This window comes from Panthera uncia, unplaced genomic scaffold (genome assembly GCF_023721935.1).
Source record: "Panthera uncia isolate 11264 unplaced genomic scaffold, Puncia_PCG_1.0 HiC_scaffold_1000, whole genome shotgun sequence".
Classification (NCBI taxonomy): domain Eukaryota; kingdom Metazoa; phylum Chordata; class Mammalia; order Carnivora; family Felidae; genus Panthera; species Panthera uncia.
The window spans coordinates 1-20,020 of record NW_026057591.1 but is presented as its reverse complement, the minus strand read 5'-3'; the positions used below and the strand labels follow the sequence as shown (position 1 = coordinate 20,020).

Genomic DNA, 20,020 nt, shown 5'->3' with positions numbered 1-20,020 from the left:
ATATGAAACTTATTTGGCTGAACTATGAAAGATGTGTGTGTACTTATCTTATATACATATACATATACATATATATACACATACATGTGTATACATACATGTGTATACATATATAAACATATACATATGTATACACATATACATATACACGTATACATATATATACACATATACACATATTTACACACATATATAATATATATATGAAACTTATTTGGCTGAACTATGAAAGATGTGTGTGTACTTATTCCTCTGGTAGACTTTTAGCTTGCTGACAAGTATCTTTGGGTTTTTTTTGTATCCCAGACATTATTCAGCAAGATAAGTGGTCTATAGAAACGTTTTAGTGTTTTTTTAAAATATTTTTAAAATTTTATTTATTTTTGAGAGAGAGAGAGAGAGAGAGAGAGAGAGAGAGAGTGTGAGCAGGGGAGGGAAAGAGAGAGGGGGAGACACAGAATCCAAAGCAGGCTCCAGGTGCTGAGCTGTCAGCACAGAGCCCGACGCGGGGCTTGAACTCACAAACTGCGAGATCATGACCTGAGCTGGAGTCGGACGCTCAACTGGCTGAGCCACCCAGGTGCCCAAAAGGGTTTTAATGTTTTTTGCATTGATAAGTAAATATTATATTGGTTTCTATTTACAAGTCAGGAGAAAGGACTTAGAAACTAGCTTTTCCCTGGACCTTATTCTTGGCAAGGTGAAGAGACCCAAAGCCTTCCAGAGTAGGGAGATCAAAACTCTGAGGGCAGACTGACAGCAGTGACCTTGACATCTTTTCTGGTCATCAGCCTCCAAAATACTGCACTACTGAGGTGATAATCTCTCAAAGTAATGACAGAAAGTTGCACCTGAGAAAAACACCTTGAAATAACCTACGCCAATACTCCAATCCCCCACTTGGGAAGGAAGTTGAGGGGCAGTGACTTGTTCAAATCAGCCCAAATTAGAGACAGGACCGGACACAGGAGCCACATCTCCATGGTGTTTTCTGTCGCTGACTCTTCTGTTCATCTTCAATGGATCGAGACAGTCATGTTAGAGGTAGAGAAAGCCTGAGTGACACAGACTTGCGGGATCGTTCTTTTGAATAAAATTTCCACGCCAAACTTGGGTGGAACTTGTGTGTGTGTGTGTGTGTGTGTGTGTGTGTGTGTGCACGCACACTGTCCTATATTACCTTTCCATTTAAAGCTTTCATTGCCTCAACTGCATCCTCTCGACTGCTGAAATGCACAAAAGCATAGTCGCGGATTTTCTTTACCCTCTCCACAGCACCTGTAAACAGAGAGAAAGTAGCCCCATTAGCAACCTTGAGACAACACCGAGAATGGCACATTTTAGCATTTGGCTTCCAAGAGTATTTGATTTTTTTTTCAGACTTACTATTTAGGTTAAGTTCTCCTTGAGAATGTTTGCTATGTCCAGGTTTGCAATTGTACACATTCAGTAGAAGCTTTTGTTTGTAATTTTTTTATATCACCTATATTCTTCCACATTATTATAGATTTGTGTTTTCCACTTCCTAGATTATAAGACCTTTAAGAGTAGAAGCATTATCTTATTTTGTCTCTATATAATGTAAACAATAGTAACTTATACTTGGTAAAATATTTTTTCAATTGTATTGAAGTATTGGTCATCCTATAAATATATATTTAGGCGATTACCTTATAAAATTTTATGGCTTTTCCCGCAGACAAATATTTTATTTCTTTTGATTTATGTAGTACAACTTTAGAATTAGGAGAGACTTTAGCAATGCTTTACTTTAAGCTTTTAGAGATTCACTTGACCTTGGGTGCCTGGGTGGCTCAGTCGGTTAAGTGTCCAACTCTTGGTTTCGGCTCAGATCACGATCTTGCAGTTTGTGGGTTCGAGCCCCGCATCAGGCTTTGTGCTGACAGTGTTGAGCCTGCTTGGGATTCTCTCTCTCTGTCTCTCTCTTCCCTTCCCCCCTTGCTCTCTGTCTCTCAAAATAAATAAACTTAAAAAAATTTAAAAAAAATAAAAATTCACTTGACCTTAATTTATTTTTAACTTAAAGATTAGGAAACTAAGGTTCTAACAAGGAAGGTGAGCTTGTAAGGGTTCACACAGCTAGGAACTGGAACTCAGATCTCTTAACTGCTTCTCTGATAGTCTTTTGATTAAAAAAAAGGTAGTTTCTGAAAGAACATTTGAAAACCAAGATAGTTCTTTCCCTGCTGTTCATAATATCTACATGTTGGAAACAATGTAGATATCCAAGAATTCTCCCTTGAGGAACATCTTTTACAGAAGCACTCCTATATGCAAAAGGATCATATATGAGGATGTTAGCTCTCACTGTTGTGGTAGCAAAAATAAAACAACTTAAAGTCCATTCTCCTGAGAGTGATTAAATCTGGTACATTCATATCAAATGAAATAAGTCTTTAGGGGCGCCTGGGCGGCTCAGTTGGTTAAGCGTCCAGCTCTTGGTTTCGGCTCAGGTCGTGATCCCACAGTTTGCAGGACGGAGCCCGCATCCCACTGTCTGTGCTGACGGTGTGGAGGCTGCTTGGGATTCTCTGTCTCTCCCTTTCTCTCTGCCCCTCCCCCAACCTTCTCTCTCAAACAAATAAAAAAAAAAAAAGAAATGAGTCTTCAAAGAGAAAAGATAGACCTATGTATGCTTACACGGAAAGATTTAAGACCTATTGTGAAATTCAAAAATTTGTAAAATAGTAAGTATAATTTTGTAACATTTATGTTTTCAAAATCCCAACCCATATATATGTACAGAGAAATATGGATACACACACACATACACACACACACACACACACACACACACACACAGAGAAAGAGAGCTGGAAACATAGAGACCAAACTGTTAATACAGGTTATGTAAGGAATGGGGAGAAAATTTGCAGAGAATAAAGGGGACTTTCACATGTTAATTTATATTCTTTGGTATTTTCCAAAGATGTGCAATGTTTATTTCTATTGTTTGTGTAATAAAAAAATAACAAATCGACCTGACCTATTTTAATGTAGACAGACTGCTGCAGATGCTAATGGCAAAAAAATAGAAGTTTCGGGGCGCCTGGGTGGCTCAGTCAGTTAAGCGTGTGACTTCGGCTCAGGCCATGATCTTGCAGTTCGTGAGTTCGAGCCCCGCGTCGGGCTCCGTGCTGACAGCTCGGAGTCTGGAGCCCGCTTCAGAGTCTGTGTCTCCCTCTCTCTGCCCCTTCCCCACTTGCACTCTGTCTCTCAAAAATAAATAAACATTAAAAAAAATTTTAAATAGAAGTTTCACCTAGAGTGAAGGTAAAATGGAAACTTCTTTGACATTAACTTGTTAGTAGTTTAGCGTGACGACTGTCCTCTTTCAGTGACACTCACGTGGGTGTGTCTTGAGAGATGCGGTTTCTTCTCCTCTCCTTAAGTTCCCAGACATCACATGGGATGGGACACTTTCCCAGAGGGGTCCAGAAGAGGACACGAAGGCTCTCCTTTTGTCGCCTCCCTATCAAGGCTCAGTCATCTATCCTATCAGATTCAAGGTCACAAAGACAGTTAGACGTTTTACTCTGCCACGTGGTTCAACGGCTATATGTTATCTTCTTTTGGAACAATGGTAGGGCTGTATTGTCAGGATGATGTAAAACCATCGTGGCCCTCTCTCTTCCCTCTGCATCCAGCACTTGACTTCTTCTGGCAAAGGGTGTAGAGAGCAGAATTTTCCGGCTCGGCGGAGTACGTACATAAAGGCAGTTGAGACCACGAAGCATGGGACACATAATTCCCTGAATTTCCAGCACACTGTCTTCATTCCTCCAGGGTCGGGGAGGGTAATTTTCATGATGTAACCCCATGGCTTGTCCTGGTTACTGAGAAGTCAAAGGTGGGCCGATAAGGACTTGTGTCTTTCCAGTCTTTGCTCTGTGCATTCTCCAGTGCTGTCCTTCATCTGGGCTCCACTAGACTGGTAGCCCCCCGAGAACAAGATCTCCTTTGGGGCCATCTCGGTACTGTCTTCACCTAGGTCCTACCTCCTCCCTCGTGTACAGAGGCTGCTCTATAAATAGACATGGGACGAATGAATATTACCAGTCAATTTGCACGCCAACTTCCATCGTTCATATTAGTTAGGTGGCATTTCAGATGGCAATGGATCTAAATGTCCTCAAATTCTGTTCGTAGACAAGGAAACAGACTGGCATTTTTGAGCAATACTGTTCAGCTACACCTGATTTTGGAAATGTTACTGTATGAAAATGTAGCCCCATGAAACAAATTTGAGCGTGTGAGCTTGGTTTTCTCTACAATGGTATTGACCACCTGGCTTATTATCGTATGCCCCTTCTTTAGTGTAGAGGAGTTTGTTTACTGATTGATCATCATCTGGCAGAGGGTGGAGGAAAACAAAATGCCCGTGGTCATCATCAGCACTGGTGAAAAGACTCTGAAGTCCTAATACAGGGAATTAGAAAAATAGTACTCTGAAGAGCAGCACATTGAGTACCTGAAGAGAAACACACCTGGGATCCCAAGGAAGATTATCAGAGGGGTGTGGTTCTCCAAGTGTGGTCTTCTGACCAGCAAGTATCAGCATGGGTCCACCCTGGACCCATAACTCAGAAACCATGGGGCAGAGGAGTGGGGATGGGGTGAGGTGGCCAGCAGTCTGTTTTCACAAGTCCCTCCTGTGGATTCTGACACTAAACTGTTTTAGAGAAATCAGATTTTGTAGAATGACTATAATTGGAATTTCCGTGCATACCCTTAGGCTACGCTGGGGAAGAACATACATTTTCAGCCCCAGTTCCTGTTCTGATTGTCATTGATCTCTCTGAGTGGCAGTACAATATTTCCAGGCTAATCAGGGTTAAAACAAGACGGTCAAATATTTGCCAGGAATATTCGAGCTTGTCCGAGGGACCCAAACTTTAAATAGCATTTTTAAAGCGTTATTTTCCTGTTTCTTCCCATACATTTTCCGAGAGAAGTATAAACACACCCTTTCCACTGGAAAATAAACCAGTTCAGCTCTGACTTTTTATTCCTAATACAGCAGATGTCTGCTAGTTATCCATCCCGTATAATTCATATTCTCTTATGGAGTGCCAAGAAGCCGCCACACATCATTATAGAGCCCTGAGTTGTGCCATCAGAGGGAGAGAGGTGGAAAGGGAGAGAGCGCTAGCATTTATTATCTTCATTATAACTAGTAGGACAAAAAAGCAAACAAAAAAAGGTCGTGTTTTAATTAGATAAAAAAATACCATGTACAGCTATCATCACTGTCCATTTCTAGAACCGTCTTATGAACCCCGACTGAAACGCTGTGTCTATGAAATAGTTATTTCTGAATCCTTTGTCCCCTGTCCCTGGGTAACCACCATTCTGCACTCTGTCTCTACGAATGTGACGACTTTAGGTACCTCATATAACTGGCATCAGACGGCGTACATCCTTTTGACTGTCTTGTTTCACTGGGATAAGGTCTCCGAGGTTCATTCAAGTTGCGCGTTTCAACACTCCCGTATGGTTTAGGTCTGAGTGTTGTTCCGCTGCTGGTAATCGTATGTTCGTTAGTACCCAGCGTGTAGTTTTCCACAGAGGCAGCACCAGTTTTGTATTTCCAGCTACAGGGCACATGGTTCTAATTGCCCCACAAACTCCCCGACGTTTCTGTGTCTTCTTCTTGTTGTTCGATTACTACTGCTACTCTTGCTATCTTGGGAGGCAGGAAATGGCTTTGGATTACATTTTCCCGGTGCATAGCGAGGGATGTTGAGCATCTTTTAATGGGCTTATGGGCTATGTGTATGTGGTAATTGGACAATAGCGTTTTGTGGACAAATATATAGTTGAAGTTTTACTTGTTTTAATTTTTAGCTGTTGACTTATCGGCGCACTTGATATACTTGGGATGTCGATCCTTTATTGGCTATATTGTTTGCAGGTGTCTTCTCTTATTCTGTGGGTTGCTTTTGCAGTGTTGAAAGTGTCCCTTGATGTACTTTTTAATTTGTATATAGTTCATTTAATCTATTTTTCTTTGTCGCCTCTACTTTTAATACCATCCAAGAATTTATTGCCAAATCCAATGTCCATGAAGCTTTGCTCTGGATGTTCCTCTAGTGTTTTTATACTAGCTTTGTTTTGATCAGTCTCTGATCCCTTTTGATTTAACTTTATACCTCATATCAATCCAGTTCAACTGTGTTATTTGCATGTGGACGTGCCATTCTCTCAATACAATTTATTGAAAAGATTGGGAAAAAAAGTATTGAATAAAAATAAGAAGGTCGGAAGTCAACACAAAGCGGGAGCAGCATCTACACACGCACGTCTCATTCCTCTGCCCACAAATGCGTCAACTTTCGTATCTCAGCTCACGCTTTACTCCTCTTAAACACGAATCTCTCTGTGCCACAAGGGCGGGCCGTCATTGCTGTTATTCTTCTGGAGTATCTTGAACTCCTCCCACACACACCTCACACCTGTTCACTCCTCCCACAGTGCCTGGCACATAGGAGCTACTGAAGTAATGACAGTTGAATGAATGAGTGAATGAATGCAGTAAGGATGGGGCATGGAGGTCACAGAGTTGCGAAGAACATGGTCTTGGCCAGACCTGGACTCTAATCTGGGATTTGCCCCTTGCTAGTTGTATGACCCTGAGCATGCTACTTAACAGCTCTGGGTTCTGGTTTTCTCATTTTTACGATGGGATTGACAGAGTAACCTATATCCTGGAGTCATGGTGCCAAATAAATGACACGTGCTGGGAAAGTGCCCGTGGCAATGCCTGGAGCATAAGTGAGCAGTCAGTAGCCAACCACTTGCAGTCTCTATGTTAGTAATGGACTCACAGCTGGTGGTATGGGGCCACACCATTATACTAGATTGGCAGGAAGTTGGCAGAATTCCCGAAGGCTGGCAAACGAAGAATCTGGTGAATCTTTCAAAAGCGAGAAGTGGCATCCTTACTAATTATCTTCAGAACAAATCATCAGCTTATTCTATTACACCTGACATGGCACCCAAAGTTGGCAACAGGAACACACGAGGGGAACATTCCCCAGCCGACTTAACATGATGGCACCATGGCTCATGCTTATCAACAAAGTAGAGAATTACTACCTGGAGACAGAAACATTTTAATTTATGGAAAGGTGTTCCCACAGTGATAAACTTAGCCAGAGCATGTCCCAAAACATGCTAATTCCACAAGATGATTAGCCAAAAAAACGAGATCTGTACTCCAAAAATTTGGGAAATGAGGCATCCTATATCTCTTCTTTTGGATACTTTCAAAGCATATTAGAAGGTTAAGGACTCTGATAAGTCCCACAATGAAAAAAAAATCTGTTTTATGTTGGTGAAGTTGTTGTTTACAAATTTATTTGACCATGGGTCTCTTTTATCAGTAGCATCTACTAACAGTCCATAGAATTAATGTTCCACAGAGCTGGCTTTGGGAAATGATTATTTGGACATTGTTTGGTGAGATGTTTTACTGTCTCACTGTTATAGTTCCCATATGAGAAAAAAGTGATAAGGACTGAATCTCATGGTTCAGTTCCTTCCTCCTCCTCTTCACCCAAATGCGTCTCCTAGAATTAATTCTTACCTCCCTCCTTATGTACCTAAAGTCACAATCATGTTGCATTAGACCAGTGGTCCTCCACTGGGGGCAATTTTTCCCTCCAGGGTACATGTCTGGAGACATTTTTGATTATTACATCTTGCGACTGGCATCTAGTGGATAGAGGTGTGGGATGCTGTTAAAATTCCTATAATGTGCAGGACAGAGTCCCATGACCAAGAATTATATGGCCTAAACCATCAAGAGTACTGAGGCCAAGAAGCCCTGCCTCAGATCCAGAGTTATGGCCATGCATTCATCAACACGGTCAATATTTAGTGAGTGTCTACTATGACCTGGCACAGAGATAAGGGCTGAGGAGACAATAGAAGCTAAAAAACTCTCTTGGAATTTATAGTTTAGTGAAGGCAATGTGTGTTAATTAAGGAATCACACAGATAATTGTAAAATTATAATGTTGATCAATGTTATGGACCACATGTCCCTATTTTCTGATCCAAGGTTGAAATATGGTGTTTGTAGTCCTCATGCAGTTATGAGAGTGCCACACGAAGCCTGCCCTGTTTAAAGTTATGGGAAGTCATCTCAAGCCTAAGTGTTTTCAGAGCACATTTCAAAAACAGTCATCTTGTATGGTATGTCCCACCTGGTTTAATATTGTTGAATTCTTTCTCAATCATCTCTTCAGAAGTAGACAGCATCAGGTTTCTCACATACAGGATTTTCACCGAAGACATTGTGTCTTCGTCAACTTCTACTTCTGGTTCTGCCCAGTCTACTGCGATAGGATGTCCCCATAACTGAATTCTTCCTGTTCAAAAGGATCACAGGTATGATTAGTTATATAGAAGCCAGGACAATGCCATCTCGGTTCACTGAGATGGCCTTTTAACTTCAGCGGATGCTTATGGTCTTGACTGAGCATGAAGACAAATATTAAAAGAGGTGGATACTGATTTCAAGAAACATTCCAAATAAATGGAAGAGCTGACTAGAAGGGACTTCTGTGTGACAGATGGTTTATGGTAATAATTGCATACAAAGGGAACCGGGATGTGGTTTGAAATGGGGCAGAAATGAGGCCACGATGGGCAGGTTTGGGTCTTTGAACAGCTCTCACGGGGAAGTAAGTCTTTGAAAGTGAGATGGCAGAAGGAGAGAAGGGAAACAATGGATTTAGGGCTTGGACATAGAGTCTGACTTCATGAAGCATTAAGGTCATTAGGGAGTATGTCTGCTGCTTCTAGAATCTGCGTGACCAGGTGCCACCACCGAGCAGTCTAAAAACCCGTGGTGTGTGGGCAGGAGTGAGCAGGGTTCAGGCAACCCTGGTTTGTTCTCTGTCCCTTATGCTTGGTCAGGGCTCCAATCAGCTGTGTTCATGCCTAGTTCTCTGGCTGCACATGGGCAACTTGGGAATTGGCAGAAACATTCTTGATCCCGATTGAGAAGACAAAGAGTAATGGAAGGGTCTATGATGAGAAACCGAACTCTTTTTAAAGGGGTAGTTGTTCCCCATGGCTACGTATATTTTTGTATTTCTACAGTTGCAATTTATTGAGTGTCTTGCACTATATACTGTGTTTTCCATATGCTACCTTGGTTCCCGCTCACAGTAACTCTCTGGGGGAGGGGAGTGACTGTCTCGATTTTACGGAAGAGGAAATGAGCTTTAGAGGGATGAGTAACTTGCCCAGACCCACTTCACTTCTCATGGCTCCTTTGTGTTTTGGGACTACCCAGCCCTGGACCCCTACACAGGGCAGAGCCCAGCTGAAGTGATGGGGGGTCAACTCAACTTCTAAATTTGATTGGAAGTCTTGTGTGTTTTTTATTAGTTGTTTTGGAACAAGCTACAGCCTGGAAGCAATAAAAAGCTTGAGAGAACACAATCAGAAATTCTCAGTGTTGGTAAGGGTTCAGTTGTTCAAGTATTATTCCACATGGGAGGCAATCATTTTCAATCAAAAGGCATCTTTTTATTCTTTGGAAAGCAGTTAGTGAAACCATCTGTTGCACTGACTCCCTGAAACCCGAACAAAAAAGAGGCACGTTTACATGAGTTAGCTAATCCCAGAGGGGCTGGTTCTTGTGGGACCCCAGTGGCTAGCTACCTGCCCCGCATCCCAGGGGATAGTTTTCTTCATCCCTCTCTTCCCTCTTCTTCCCTCTGCTCCATTCTATTCCTTCCCCTTCCTTTTCCTTTCACTCCTTTTGCTTTGTTTTCCTTCCCTTTCTTTTCTGTGCTTTACATAGTCCTTGCTGACTGTCCTAGCCCAAGATCCCCAAGATGCCTCTGGTTTCTGTAGCTGAGGGCTTCTCAGCGTTGGCCTCAGAGCTTTGAGAAATACCCAACCTGAGTCTCACTCATTGTTGAGCTGGACCCAATTCCTTTCCACTTGCAACACTGGACTGTTAAGTTTTCAGAATTGTGTGAGCCAGTGGATGCCATCTTGGTAGTTTGAAATCAGCCACAGAGGGACTGTTAATACCATGGGAATCTACACATACTACAAGGCAGGACTTTGGATTTTCTCTGGGAGTTGCCTGTTAAAGATTGACCAGCTCAGGGGCTCCTGGGTGGCTCAGTTGGTTGAGCATCTGACTCTTGATTTCAGCTTGGGTCATGATTTCATGATTTGTGAGATCAAGCCCCGCATTGGCTTCCACCCTGTTAGTGCTATTAGCTTGGGACTCTCTCTCTCCCTCTCTCTCTCTCTCTCTCTCTCTCTCTCTGCCCCTCCTCTGCTTGCACTCTCTCTCTCTCTCAAAATAAATAAACCGAAGTTAAAAAAAAAAAGATTGACCAGCTCATCACTGACCCCAGGACTCTTCTTCCCAAATTTGATATGAGTGGTCCGGGTTTCAGGATTCTTAAAATCATCTCAGTTAATTCAGCCAAAGTTGAGAACACTGCTCTAGCCTTCCTGGCCTGGAACCACAGTCTGCCTTCAGCCGGCCTGAAAATCTGCAGAAGGCTGAAGTGGACAGAAATGAGAGGAGGTACGGTAAGCAGTGATCTCAAACATCCCCCTGAAAGTCAGTGTTGCAGGGGGATTTGGAAACATGGCCTCTGAAGCCAGACAAGTTCGAATATCAGATCGCCATCCTGGCTAGGACACCACCTTCCTAACCATCAATCTCCTCATTGATAAAATTGGGATAATAAAAGTCACTACCCAGTGCTGTTGCAAAAATAAAAGATGATACACCTAAGGGACTTTTTTATTTGGTCTCTTTTCTTGTGTGTCTAGTTTTCTCCGAGTGTGCACTCTTTGAGTGCAATAGTTAGGCTTGATTTTTTTTTTTTAAGAATTTCCTTTGGAAGAGAGCAAAGCACATTGTAGAGTTTTAGTAAATGCTCCCATGCTGAGTGGTCCCCACGTGTACTTGTTGACCTCCCATGCAGGTGATGGCCAGAACCCTTAGTTGGAGGATTTAGCCGTGGATCGCAAAACTAGCTCCACTACAAGATCATCTGGAAAACTGAAAACACCAGTGTCCCAGAGAAGCAGATTCAGCTGAGGAGAGATTGATTTGGTTTCTGGTACTGTTTAAAAGTGTCCTCAGGTTATTCAGATCTGCGGCCCGTGAGAGACAGTCATTGACTTAGATTGCAGGTTCTCAGACTCATGGTCTCAGAAGCATAGCATCTTGGGAACTTGTTACGAAGGCAAATTGGCAGACGCCATACCTGACCTTCTGACTCCGGAACCCTGGAGGTGGGGCCTGGCTAGCTGCACTTTGACAAACCCTCCAGGTGGTCCCCGTGCAGGCTGACACTAGGGCTTTCTTCAGAGTATCCTTTGAATGTTCTGTTGGCCTCTCAGTTGGATGCAATGACTTTGTTCGACACACGCCTCTGCAAACATGCAACGTCCAGAGAGGGCTGCCGCTGTTACCTGGGAAGGTAGGTGGCTGGGAGGCAATACATTGTGTTCGACAACAATTTTCTGTCTGTCTCCAAGTCTGGATCAACGAAGAAGGAAAAGCTTCTTGCGGTCCTTGCTTATCACGTTTAGTAAAGATCTCCTTCTTTCAGAGTAGGCCCTCCAGAGGACGGTCAGTGACTGAAATCCTCTGTTGTTGACTGTATGGTGAGGTAATAGGTAGAGTGTCCAAAGGGGCAGTAGATTGCGCAGGTAGAGAGAAGCACTTTCATGGGCCGATATGCTCTTTTCTTTGAAGACAGGAAGTTGAGGGGATATTCTAGTTCTTTAGGAACACTGGCCCCTGAAAACTATCTTTCTCCCATTTTGGACCATCTTTCACTGCTGTGCTCCCCAACCCCCTTGGGACAGAGTGGCACCATTCAGTCTCTCCACACATAGAGATCAAATTCCTACTGTTGACAAGAATTGTAGAAAAGATGATCTGATATTTGGAAACAGTGACCTGAGGGTAATGTTCAGGATGGAGTAGGCAGATGGTGGGGTACGTCCAGAGAAGAACAGAGTGGGAAGAATAATCTCGAGTGTTTTAAAACAGTCTATGTTTGGGAATAAATGTTTTGAGACTCTACGGGTGGTCTGAGGTCAGTATGGATACAAGGAACTTTTTCGTGGCAGAACTGTTGAACAGAGAAGAGTTGAAGAAGACACCAGAGATGAAGTTCAGGTCACCAAAAGGCTAAGGGTGCCTCATGAGGAGGGCCCGTGATTCTCTGTGCCTGGGTGGCCCAGGTCTGACCATCGGGTGGTGACGGAGTAGTGAAAGGAAGCATCGACATTAAAAATGCCCAGCTCTCTAAAGGACTCAGCAAATTTGGGGGCTGTTTCCTATCTTTTCCCTTATAAGCTGCCTCCATGAAAATATGGATAAAAAGTCTTCCCCAAGATCAGAAGCCGTCTTCCAATTTTGCAAACTTCTAGAGGGTGAATGCTCTCATTGAGTTAACACTTGTTTATGTTCTGAAGTATAGTTGATACACATGTTACCCTAGTGCCAGGGGCAAAACATAGTGACCGGACAACTCTACATGTTGACGTTGCGCTCACCACAAGTGTCGCTATCACGGCCCCATACAATACCATTGACTACAATGTTGTTACAGTACCATTGACTACATTCCGACTCTGTACCTTCCATCCCTGTGACTTCATCATGGCTTTTTTGTAAGGATGTGTATGTGGACAATGTAAATCTAGGTGGTGGTTGTTTTGTCTTTAATTCTCATGGCTTTTCCATGGTGTTCAAGAGAAGAGTTGATTCCAATGTGTCCACTCTGGCATTCTTGAAATCCTCTCATTTTAGTATCGATTCCTCTTAATACCTTACTTTGTGTAAATTTTGGTGACTATTTTAGAATGAGCAGAGGACTTTCAACAATTTACCCTAAGCTGATCTGACTGAGGGAGGGCCTTGTTGGAGTCTTTTAATCTCTGGAATTGGTGGCTGTTGCCCAAACAGGACCCACCCTGTGGTTGTAGCACCTACTAGCTACATTTCTGTGGAGGGCTGTTATTTCTACCCCGCCCCCCAGCCCCACATTAGATACTGAGGAGTCACGGTATGAGTTCATGTCACTTAATTGCCATCAGGCTAATGTGTCGCTTGCAGGCTTATTCTACATTGTAATGGACAACCTCCTCCATTTCTAGTAAGCCTGACAACAGCATCTGTATAGAAAAATAATGTATATATTCACTTTTGAGAAGATTCCTCACTTTAACACCTTGTTACAGGGCTGCTGCAGCTCCTAGGTCTGGAAGTCCCCAGGGCAAGTACATTAGACTAAGGGCATGTTTTCCAGAACCCATTCTGTGAAAACTTCAGGGAGCTTAGTCTACGGTAACATAGATAAGAAGGGGAAGGGAGTTAGGATAGCGCAGAAGCAAAGCTCCAGAGCAAGCAAACCACACCCAGCAGGTACCTCCTCCTCTGCAGCAGCCTGAGGCAGAGCGGAGGAACCTTCTCTTTGGGGAGGGGATGCCAACCTGGCAGCAGCTTCCTTCGGGCCATGGCAGCTGTCCGATGACTCTCGTACTCCACGAAGGCAAAGCCCCGGTTTCTGGTTTTATCTGCGGCGCTCGGGTAGACAATGACATCGACGACTCCCTCGGTGACCTTTTTCATCTCCGCTAAGATCTCTTCTCGCTTTTTGGTCTTGGGGATCCCCCCGACAAACAACCGGCAGTTGTCCACACTGGCGCACACCCCTAAGAGACGCCCGTTTCTGCAAAAACAATGAATGAATGAATGAATGAATGGCATTCTGCTTGGCAAGAATCCTGTGTGATTGAGGTTTAAGAAGTTGAAGACACGAGGGGCCCCTGGGTGGCTCAGTTGGTTAAGCATCCGACTTCGGCTCAGGTCATGATCTCACAATTTGTGGGTTTAAGCCCCATGTTGGGCTCTGTGCTGACAGCTCAGAGCCTGGAGCCTGTGTCGGATTCTGTGTCTCCCATTCTCTCTCTCTCTCTGCCCTTCTCCTGCTCATGCTCTCTCAAAAATAAATAAATGTTAAAAAAATTTTTTTAAAATATAAATAGCTCTTTAAAAGCTAAGTCCACCTTGGGGTGCCTGGGTGGCTTAGTCGGTTGAGTGTCCAACTTCGGCTCAGGTCATGATCTCCCAGTCTGTGAGTTGGAGCCCTGCGTTGGGCTCTGTGCTGACGGCTCGGGGCCTGGAGACTGCTTCCGATTCTGTGTCTCCCTCTCTCTCTTCCCTTCCCCCATTTGTGCTCGCTCTCTCTCTCCCTCTCTCAAAAATAAATAATCATTCAAATTTTTTCCAAAAAAAAAAAAAAAAAAGAAGTTGAAGACACGTGACTGTGAACCTGCTAAGTCCTGCAGATGTGACATGTTTGGTCTTCATAGTGTTTTCTCACCACCCAGGATAATTCCCGATACTGGGGCTGCTGCACCTTGGCCCACGTTGCTCACACTGCCTGCCTGGGTGGGGACGGTCATGAAATTGCAAACCTGGGCTGCTCCCTGTCCTCGCCAGCCCAACAGGGAAGCTATTCTGACATGCTTTAGAAATTTTCACATAGCATCTTACTTGGCCTACGCTAAACCTGTGATATGGGCAGAACAGGTGCTGTTTCCATTTTCCAGATGAAAAACTCGAGGCTCCAAGAAATTAAGTGGTTTGCTTAAGATGGTAGAGATCTTAAGGGAGGAAATTGGCCTCCGGACTCTCCGTTCAGTTCCTGTTTCTTCTCTATGGTGTTGCTGATTAGCAAGTTAATGTTCATCTCCACCGGCAGAGTGCAGATTAAGCTTTTCTGGGGGGACATTTGGGGAAATGTGTCAGAAATCTTTTGTATATGATTTGGGGGCACATAGTGCCCCTTCTGGGAGTGTCTTTAGGGAAGAGTTGAACACCAACATTTTTGTGTAAGGATATTCACTGCTATTACTTAAAATAGTCCCCAGATTAGAAATAATCAAAATATCCCAGCATCCAGGACCGGTGTAAGGCCTCTTGGCTGAGACGATATCGAATCTGAGGTTGGACGTTTCCTCCTTGTGCACCATAACAGGCTTGTCACCCTGGGTTCTTCCTCACTAAATCCTAATGACCACCGTTAGGCTGTCTAAAAATGCCTCTTCATCTTTCTAAATGTCCCTTTGGGTGAATGCTTCTGCTCCTGGCTGAGAATCACTGGTGAACAAGAGACGGGCATTTATACCGTAGAATGCTCGAAAGTCATTATGGGTAGTAATGTAGAAGGGTATTTATTGGTTAAAAAAACGGCTCACAATATGCTGCTGGCTTCAAAATAGATGGCAAAATACATGTATGAGGAGACCATTTTGATGGACACGGTGCTGAAAACCTAGGAAGGCAATAAAGAGCCAACATAGTGATTATCTCGGGGCAACGGGGTTATGGAGGAATGGTTTGCACGTTAATGTTTTTTTTTTTTTAATTTTGGCTTTTGCTATTTGTTGTATATCAGGCTGTGTGACTTTTCTAATAACAGGAAGTTATTAAAAATGGGTAAAGTTCCTTTAACAGAAATGACTTGTGTGTCATGAGCAGAGGTGCTCAGCTGGGTGAGCAGGGGGGTTGCTCTGCTCTCTGGGAGCTGGTGGTGTTGAGTCCTGTGCAGGTGCTGTCACCGGGATGGGGGCCCTGTCCCGCTGTCCTCCATGCTTTGCTGAAGAGCTGGGGACCCAGTATCAGAGGTGTGACAGGTCCATTACAGTCTGGTGGACATTGCCCCAGGAATGTGGTTTTTCCCGGGGGTGGTGGGGGGGGAGGGAAGGGTAGATAAAGTAATCTTTGGGATTTTTGTTTTTGTTTCACTTGCTTACCTTCAACCCCCCTCTATTCCAAGATACTATTTCTTTAGAAAGTCTCTTCTTTTTGAGGGAGGGCCAGTCAGGTGTCAGTGGCCAGCAGGTGGAGCCTGGAGCCTCCGTGTCCTAGTTTTAAATCTGTGTGGTTTGTCCTGCACTTTCCCAGAGCTGCTTGGAGATGAAAAGCCACCTCTCACAAGCTGAGGGCACGGCTTTCATGTCTCTAGAAGCCAGGCATGAGACAAATCTCCGTGAATATTTGCTGAGGAGGAGGATGATATGACAATTGTGTGTCTTTCCCGCATAAAGAACCTTATCGATCCCCTGAGAAAGGGTGGCTAAGAGCCAGTTGAAGTTTATCCTTCTCTGCAAGAAAAGTTCTCTCTCTGGCAGGACTGATCCAAGGCAGAGTGGGAGCAGGTGAGGACGACTCTAGGGTATCTATTCTTCGGCTTCATATTCTATTTATCCCACACCGTGATTTTTAAGTACCTCTGTGCCTTCCCCTTGCTTCTGGAATCCAACCTGAACTTTGACTTTCACCAGCTTTCTCTTTCCCGATGCTTTATAATATTCCTCTTCCTCCTCCCCCTCCTCCTCCCCCTCCTCCATCCCCTCCTCCACCCCCTCCTTCACCCCCTCCTCCTCCCTCTCCTCTCCCTCCTCCTCTCCCTCCTCCTCCTGTCTGCTGTAATCATCAGCAAACACTCATAGAGCATGTGATCTGTGCCAGGCACTGAGCATCGCTGCATGGTCTATTTATGTTTCACGATGCCCCCACGGGGTAAGTATCGTTTTACCTCTTTTATAGTTGAAGGCCCTGAAAGTCACAGAGAATTCTGTTATGGGTCAGGGACTGTAATGGATCGATTGTGTTCATTATTCATAGCCTCTCTCTCTTCCCAAAGCACGGACAGGCCCCAGGGTGTAACAACGTGTTGAGACCCGTGCTGATTCCCTACGTAGCTGAGTCAACATCTGCCTCAACTTCAAAGCTATTTTGGGGATAACTCTTGCTCTTAAGGTGTCTAGGCTCCGTGAAAGACCAAGGAGTGGGGACTCTTCCGATCCCCGGATCCCTGTGGCTGGAATATTTAAAAGTTACATTAAAATAGAGCTTGCTGTGGTCCTGTCCAAAACAGTTCAGGGGTGCATTATTTTCCGCAACAGATGCCGAGAACACGTGAGTAATTATGTGCCAATGGTAAAACTGTCACTGCACGAGGTTCCAGGATTTCTCCGAAGGCACCTGTGTTCTGATCGCCTGGTTCCCATGCCAGACAACCCTCCACATTCCAGACAGAACTCTTTGGGATCCGTGGAGGCATGTGCGGAACTTCCTGGATACCTTCCTCCAAACCCCGGTTCCAGGCTCTGACCTTGGGATGGGGTGGCTGGGCTGTTACAGTTGCCAATCCAGTCAATCTCTCGATGGCTGGAGGGTTTTAAGAAAAATGACCCAGTAATTGATTGATTTTACAGAATTATGAGGATAATACATGACTTATTTGGGGCGTAGAGGAAGGAAGTGAGGGAAAAGATAATTGTAGGAAATCTACTCTCTATTCACGTCTAGGATGACAATAATTTTCAGAGGCAGAGAGGAAATCAATGAAAACTGCATCTTGGAATTGATGAATGTGCTAATATGTAAGAGTTCTGTCATTTATTGACCTATTACCAAGTTCCACACACTGGGGTAAACATTGAAAAATCTTTAGAGCATCCCCACAGTAACACCTGTGAAATGAGGACTCATATCACCACTTTAGGGAGGAGGACATTGAGGCTCGGAGAGGTTATGTCACTTGCCGGCACTCAGGCGAAGCCCGTCTGACCCCAAAGCTATCACTTTTCAACGGTTCCACTAATCTTTCTTCCAGGTGGCCCAGGACTTCCTTTATGAGAGGATTCAGGACAGTTCCCTCTCTATGTGAAGGTGTTAGCACTCCGTTTCGTGATGCTAGTCATATTTCCAGCCGATAAAAGCCAATTATTGATTGCACAGGGCCGATTGTGCCCTGGAACCTTCCACTGGTCCCATGATTTGCAACATCACCTATGTTTGGCTGGCTCTGTGACCTCTGTCCTGACTCTGATATCATGCAGACGATCACCTCTTCAACCGCTCCCCCGAGACGTCTCACGTGAATCTCGAATGTAAATCCACCCCAACTCAGCTCTTCATGTGTCCAGCAGGCTATTCTCTCATTCTTTCCCATCTCAGTGACTCTATCTCATCCACAGATACTGGGACCCACATCTTAGCTTTCTTCCCTGAATTCGAAAATTGCTTGCACTCTCAATCCAATATGGAGCCCGTCTTGTCTGTGCGACCTCCAGAAGGCATCCCAGATTCGGCTTCTCTGAGCACCTGCACTGCCGGCCCCTGTACACCTGCCATCATCTGTCGTCCAAACCTAAATGAGTCTCCCGCTGCAGCTTCCCCCTTTCCATCTTTCCCTCCCTGTTACTTCACCCAACAGCCAGAGTTCTGGTTTAAAAAGCACGGACCTAGTGAAATGTTTTCCCCTTTTTATTAGAATAAAAGCTAAATTTTGAATCGCGGTGTATAAGGCTCTCCAACTGCATCGGCTTCCACTCTCCTGTCTGTTTCCACCTCCTCGGTGCTGTTCTCTAACACACTGAGCTTGTTCCCACTTGGGAAACGTTGCCCTTGGTGTTCTTATTCTCTGGAATCATCTTCCTCCAGGTCTGGCTGTGACGGCTGACTCTTTGCATTCAAGTTGTGTGTACAGTTTTACTTTTCCCGGAGGGCAGGTTCTTAAGGACACCAAGTTAGAGTAGCCATTTCCTTGCAGGTGGCTTTATTTTTTCATTCTTAATTTATCTTTCAAGTGTAGTTGACACACAATGTGACATGGCATTCAAGTGCTATGAAAGCCCAGAGTGCCGTGCTCACCACAAGCATAGCTACCGTCTGTCACCGTAAGACGCCATTACAGTACCATCATACCCTATGCTGTGATCTTCATCCCTGTGACTTATTCACTCCGTGACTGGAAGCCTGTGTCTCCCCCGCCTATCACCCATTTTGTTCAGCTCCCCCAACCCCGGCAACCATCACTTTGCTCTCTGTGTTGGCAGGTCTGTTTCTGCTTTTTGTTTGTTGCGTTTGCTTTCTTAGAGTCCACTTAGGACTGTCCTACTCTTAAACAATCTGTATCCATTTGCTTACAGGGAAAGGTATCCTGATATTTCCAATGTGTTGAACAGTGCCCAGCACATATTTATGCAGATCCATTGTTTGTTTCATTTTCCATCAGGAGAGGCGGGTCTTACCTAATTTCGTAGTTGTTAAGTTGTTTGATGGCGTCCTTGGCTTCTTGTCTATTTGAGAAAGTTACAAATGCATACCCTCGATTGTTGCCATTAAAATCCATCATCATCCGCATTTCATAAATTTTACCCATCTGCAGGGAAAAGAGAGAGAGAGTCCAGTTTGTCTATTTGTCCTTCCAAGTGAAAACACACCCACACAACGTTTTCTGAAGTCTTACCTCTGCTATGTTTGACATTTGCATCCCGTGTGGAACGCTTTGCATAGTTTCATTCTGGGTTCGGATCTGCTATCTGACTCACGGGCAAAGTCAAGTTACATAAAGAAAACGTGTACACATGGCATTTCAGCCTGACTTAACAGAGTATGTTTTCAACGGAGTAAATGGCCTTTCATCATTCAGTTATCTGTGGATCTATCCCCCATCCCAGGGACCTGAAAATGCGTTTGTCCTCAGAAGGACAATGTCTTGACAGATTTGTCCTTGCCCTCTACATTGCCTCTGAAGTTTCCATAGTTTTGTCTTTCTTTTGTCATACTCCACCACTGATGTTTAAAACAAAAACCCGGATGCTCATTTGAAACCTTGCTGAGCTGATTTCTTAGCTGTCTTTCTGCCACCATGATCTCAAGATGTACAGGGAAGATGTGATTTAGAGGACGATCTGGGGATTCCTGTTGTTTTTTTCATCTGTAGGCTGAAGGTCGGTGCTAGTCTTACGTGACTGGTCCAATGTCAGGACCTCCACAGTAGGAGGACACTCACCGTATCCCTCTGGCCTCAGATCTTTTGCTTTGCCTATAAACTATTCCTTCTTGCTACCACAAATCTTCTCCGGCAAGCCAGGCTCAGTAATTTATTATTGCTGGCCGCTGTACGATGAG

At 44.3% G+C, this 20,020-nt stretch overlaps 1 protein-coding gene across 1 annotated transcript; it reads right to left on the bottom strand.

Annotated features, from left to right (window-relative positions):
• Positions 1–1,142: 1,142 nt before the first annotated feature.
• Positions 1,143–19,944, bottom strand: LOC125916699 (APOBEC1 complementation factor). The gene is made up of 4 exons (XM_049623005.1): positions 19,138–19,944; positions 13,522–13,760; positions 8,232–8,396; positions 1,143–1,278 (listed from the first exon to the last, which is right to left on the bottom strand). Exons 1-4 carry the CDS (start codon positions 19,266–19,268, stop codon positions 1,172–1,174), a joined length of 642 nt encoding a protein of 213 aa, XP_049478962.1. The 5' UTR covers positions 19,269–19,944; the 3' UTR covers positions 1,143–1,171.
• Between the last annotated feature and the right edge of the window lie 76 nt (positions 19,945–20,020).

What these genes read in the sequence shown, in the direction of transcription:
- LOC125916699 (XM_049623005.1), bottom strand. Translation starts at nt 19,268, where the DNA reads ATGGGTAAAATTTATGAAATGCGGATGATGATGGATTTTAATGGCAAC. An exon ending in CTTAACAACTACGAAATTAG is followed by an intron (nt 13,761 to 19,137) that starts GTAAGACCCGCC and finishes TTGTTTTTGCAG; the next exon opens with AAACGGGCGTCTCTTAGGGG. An exon ending in ATTCAACAATATTAAACCAG is followed by an intron (nt 1,279 to 8,231) that starts GTGGGACATACC and finishes CTCTGTTTACAG; the next exon opens with GTGCTGTGGAGAGGGTAAAG.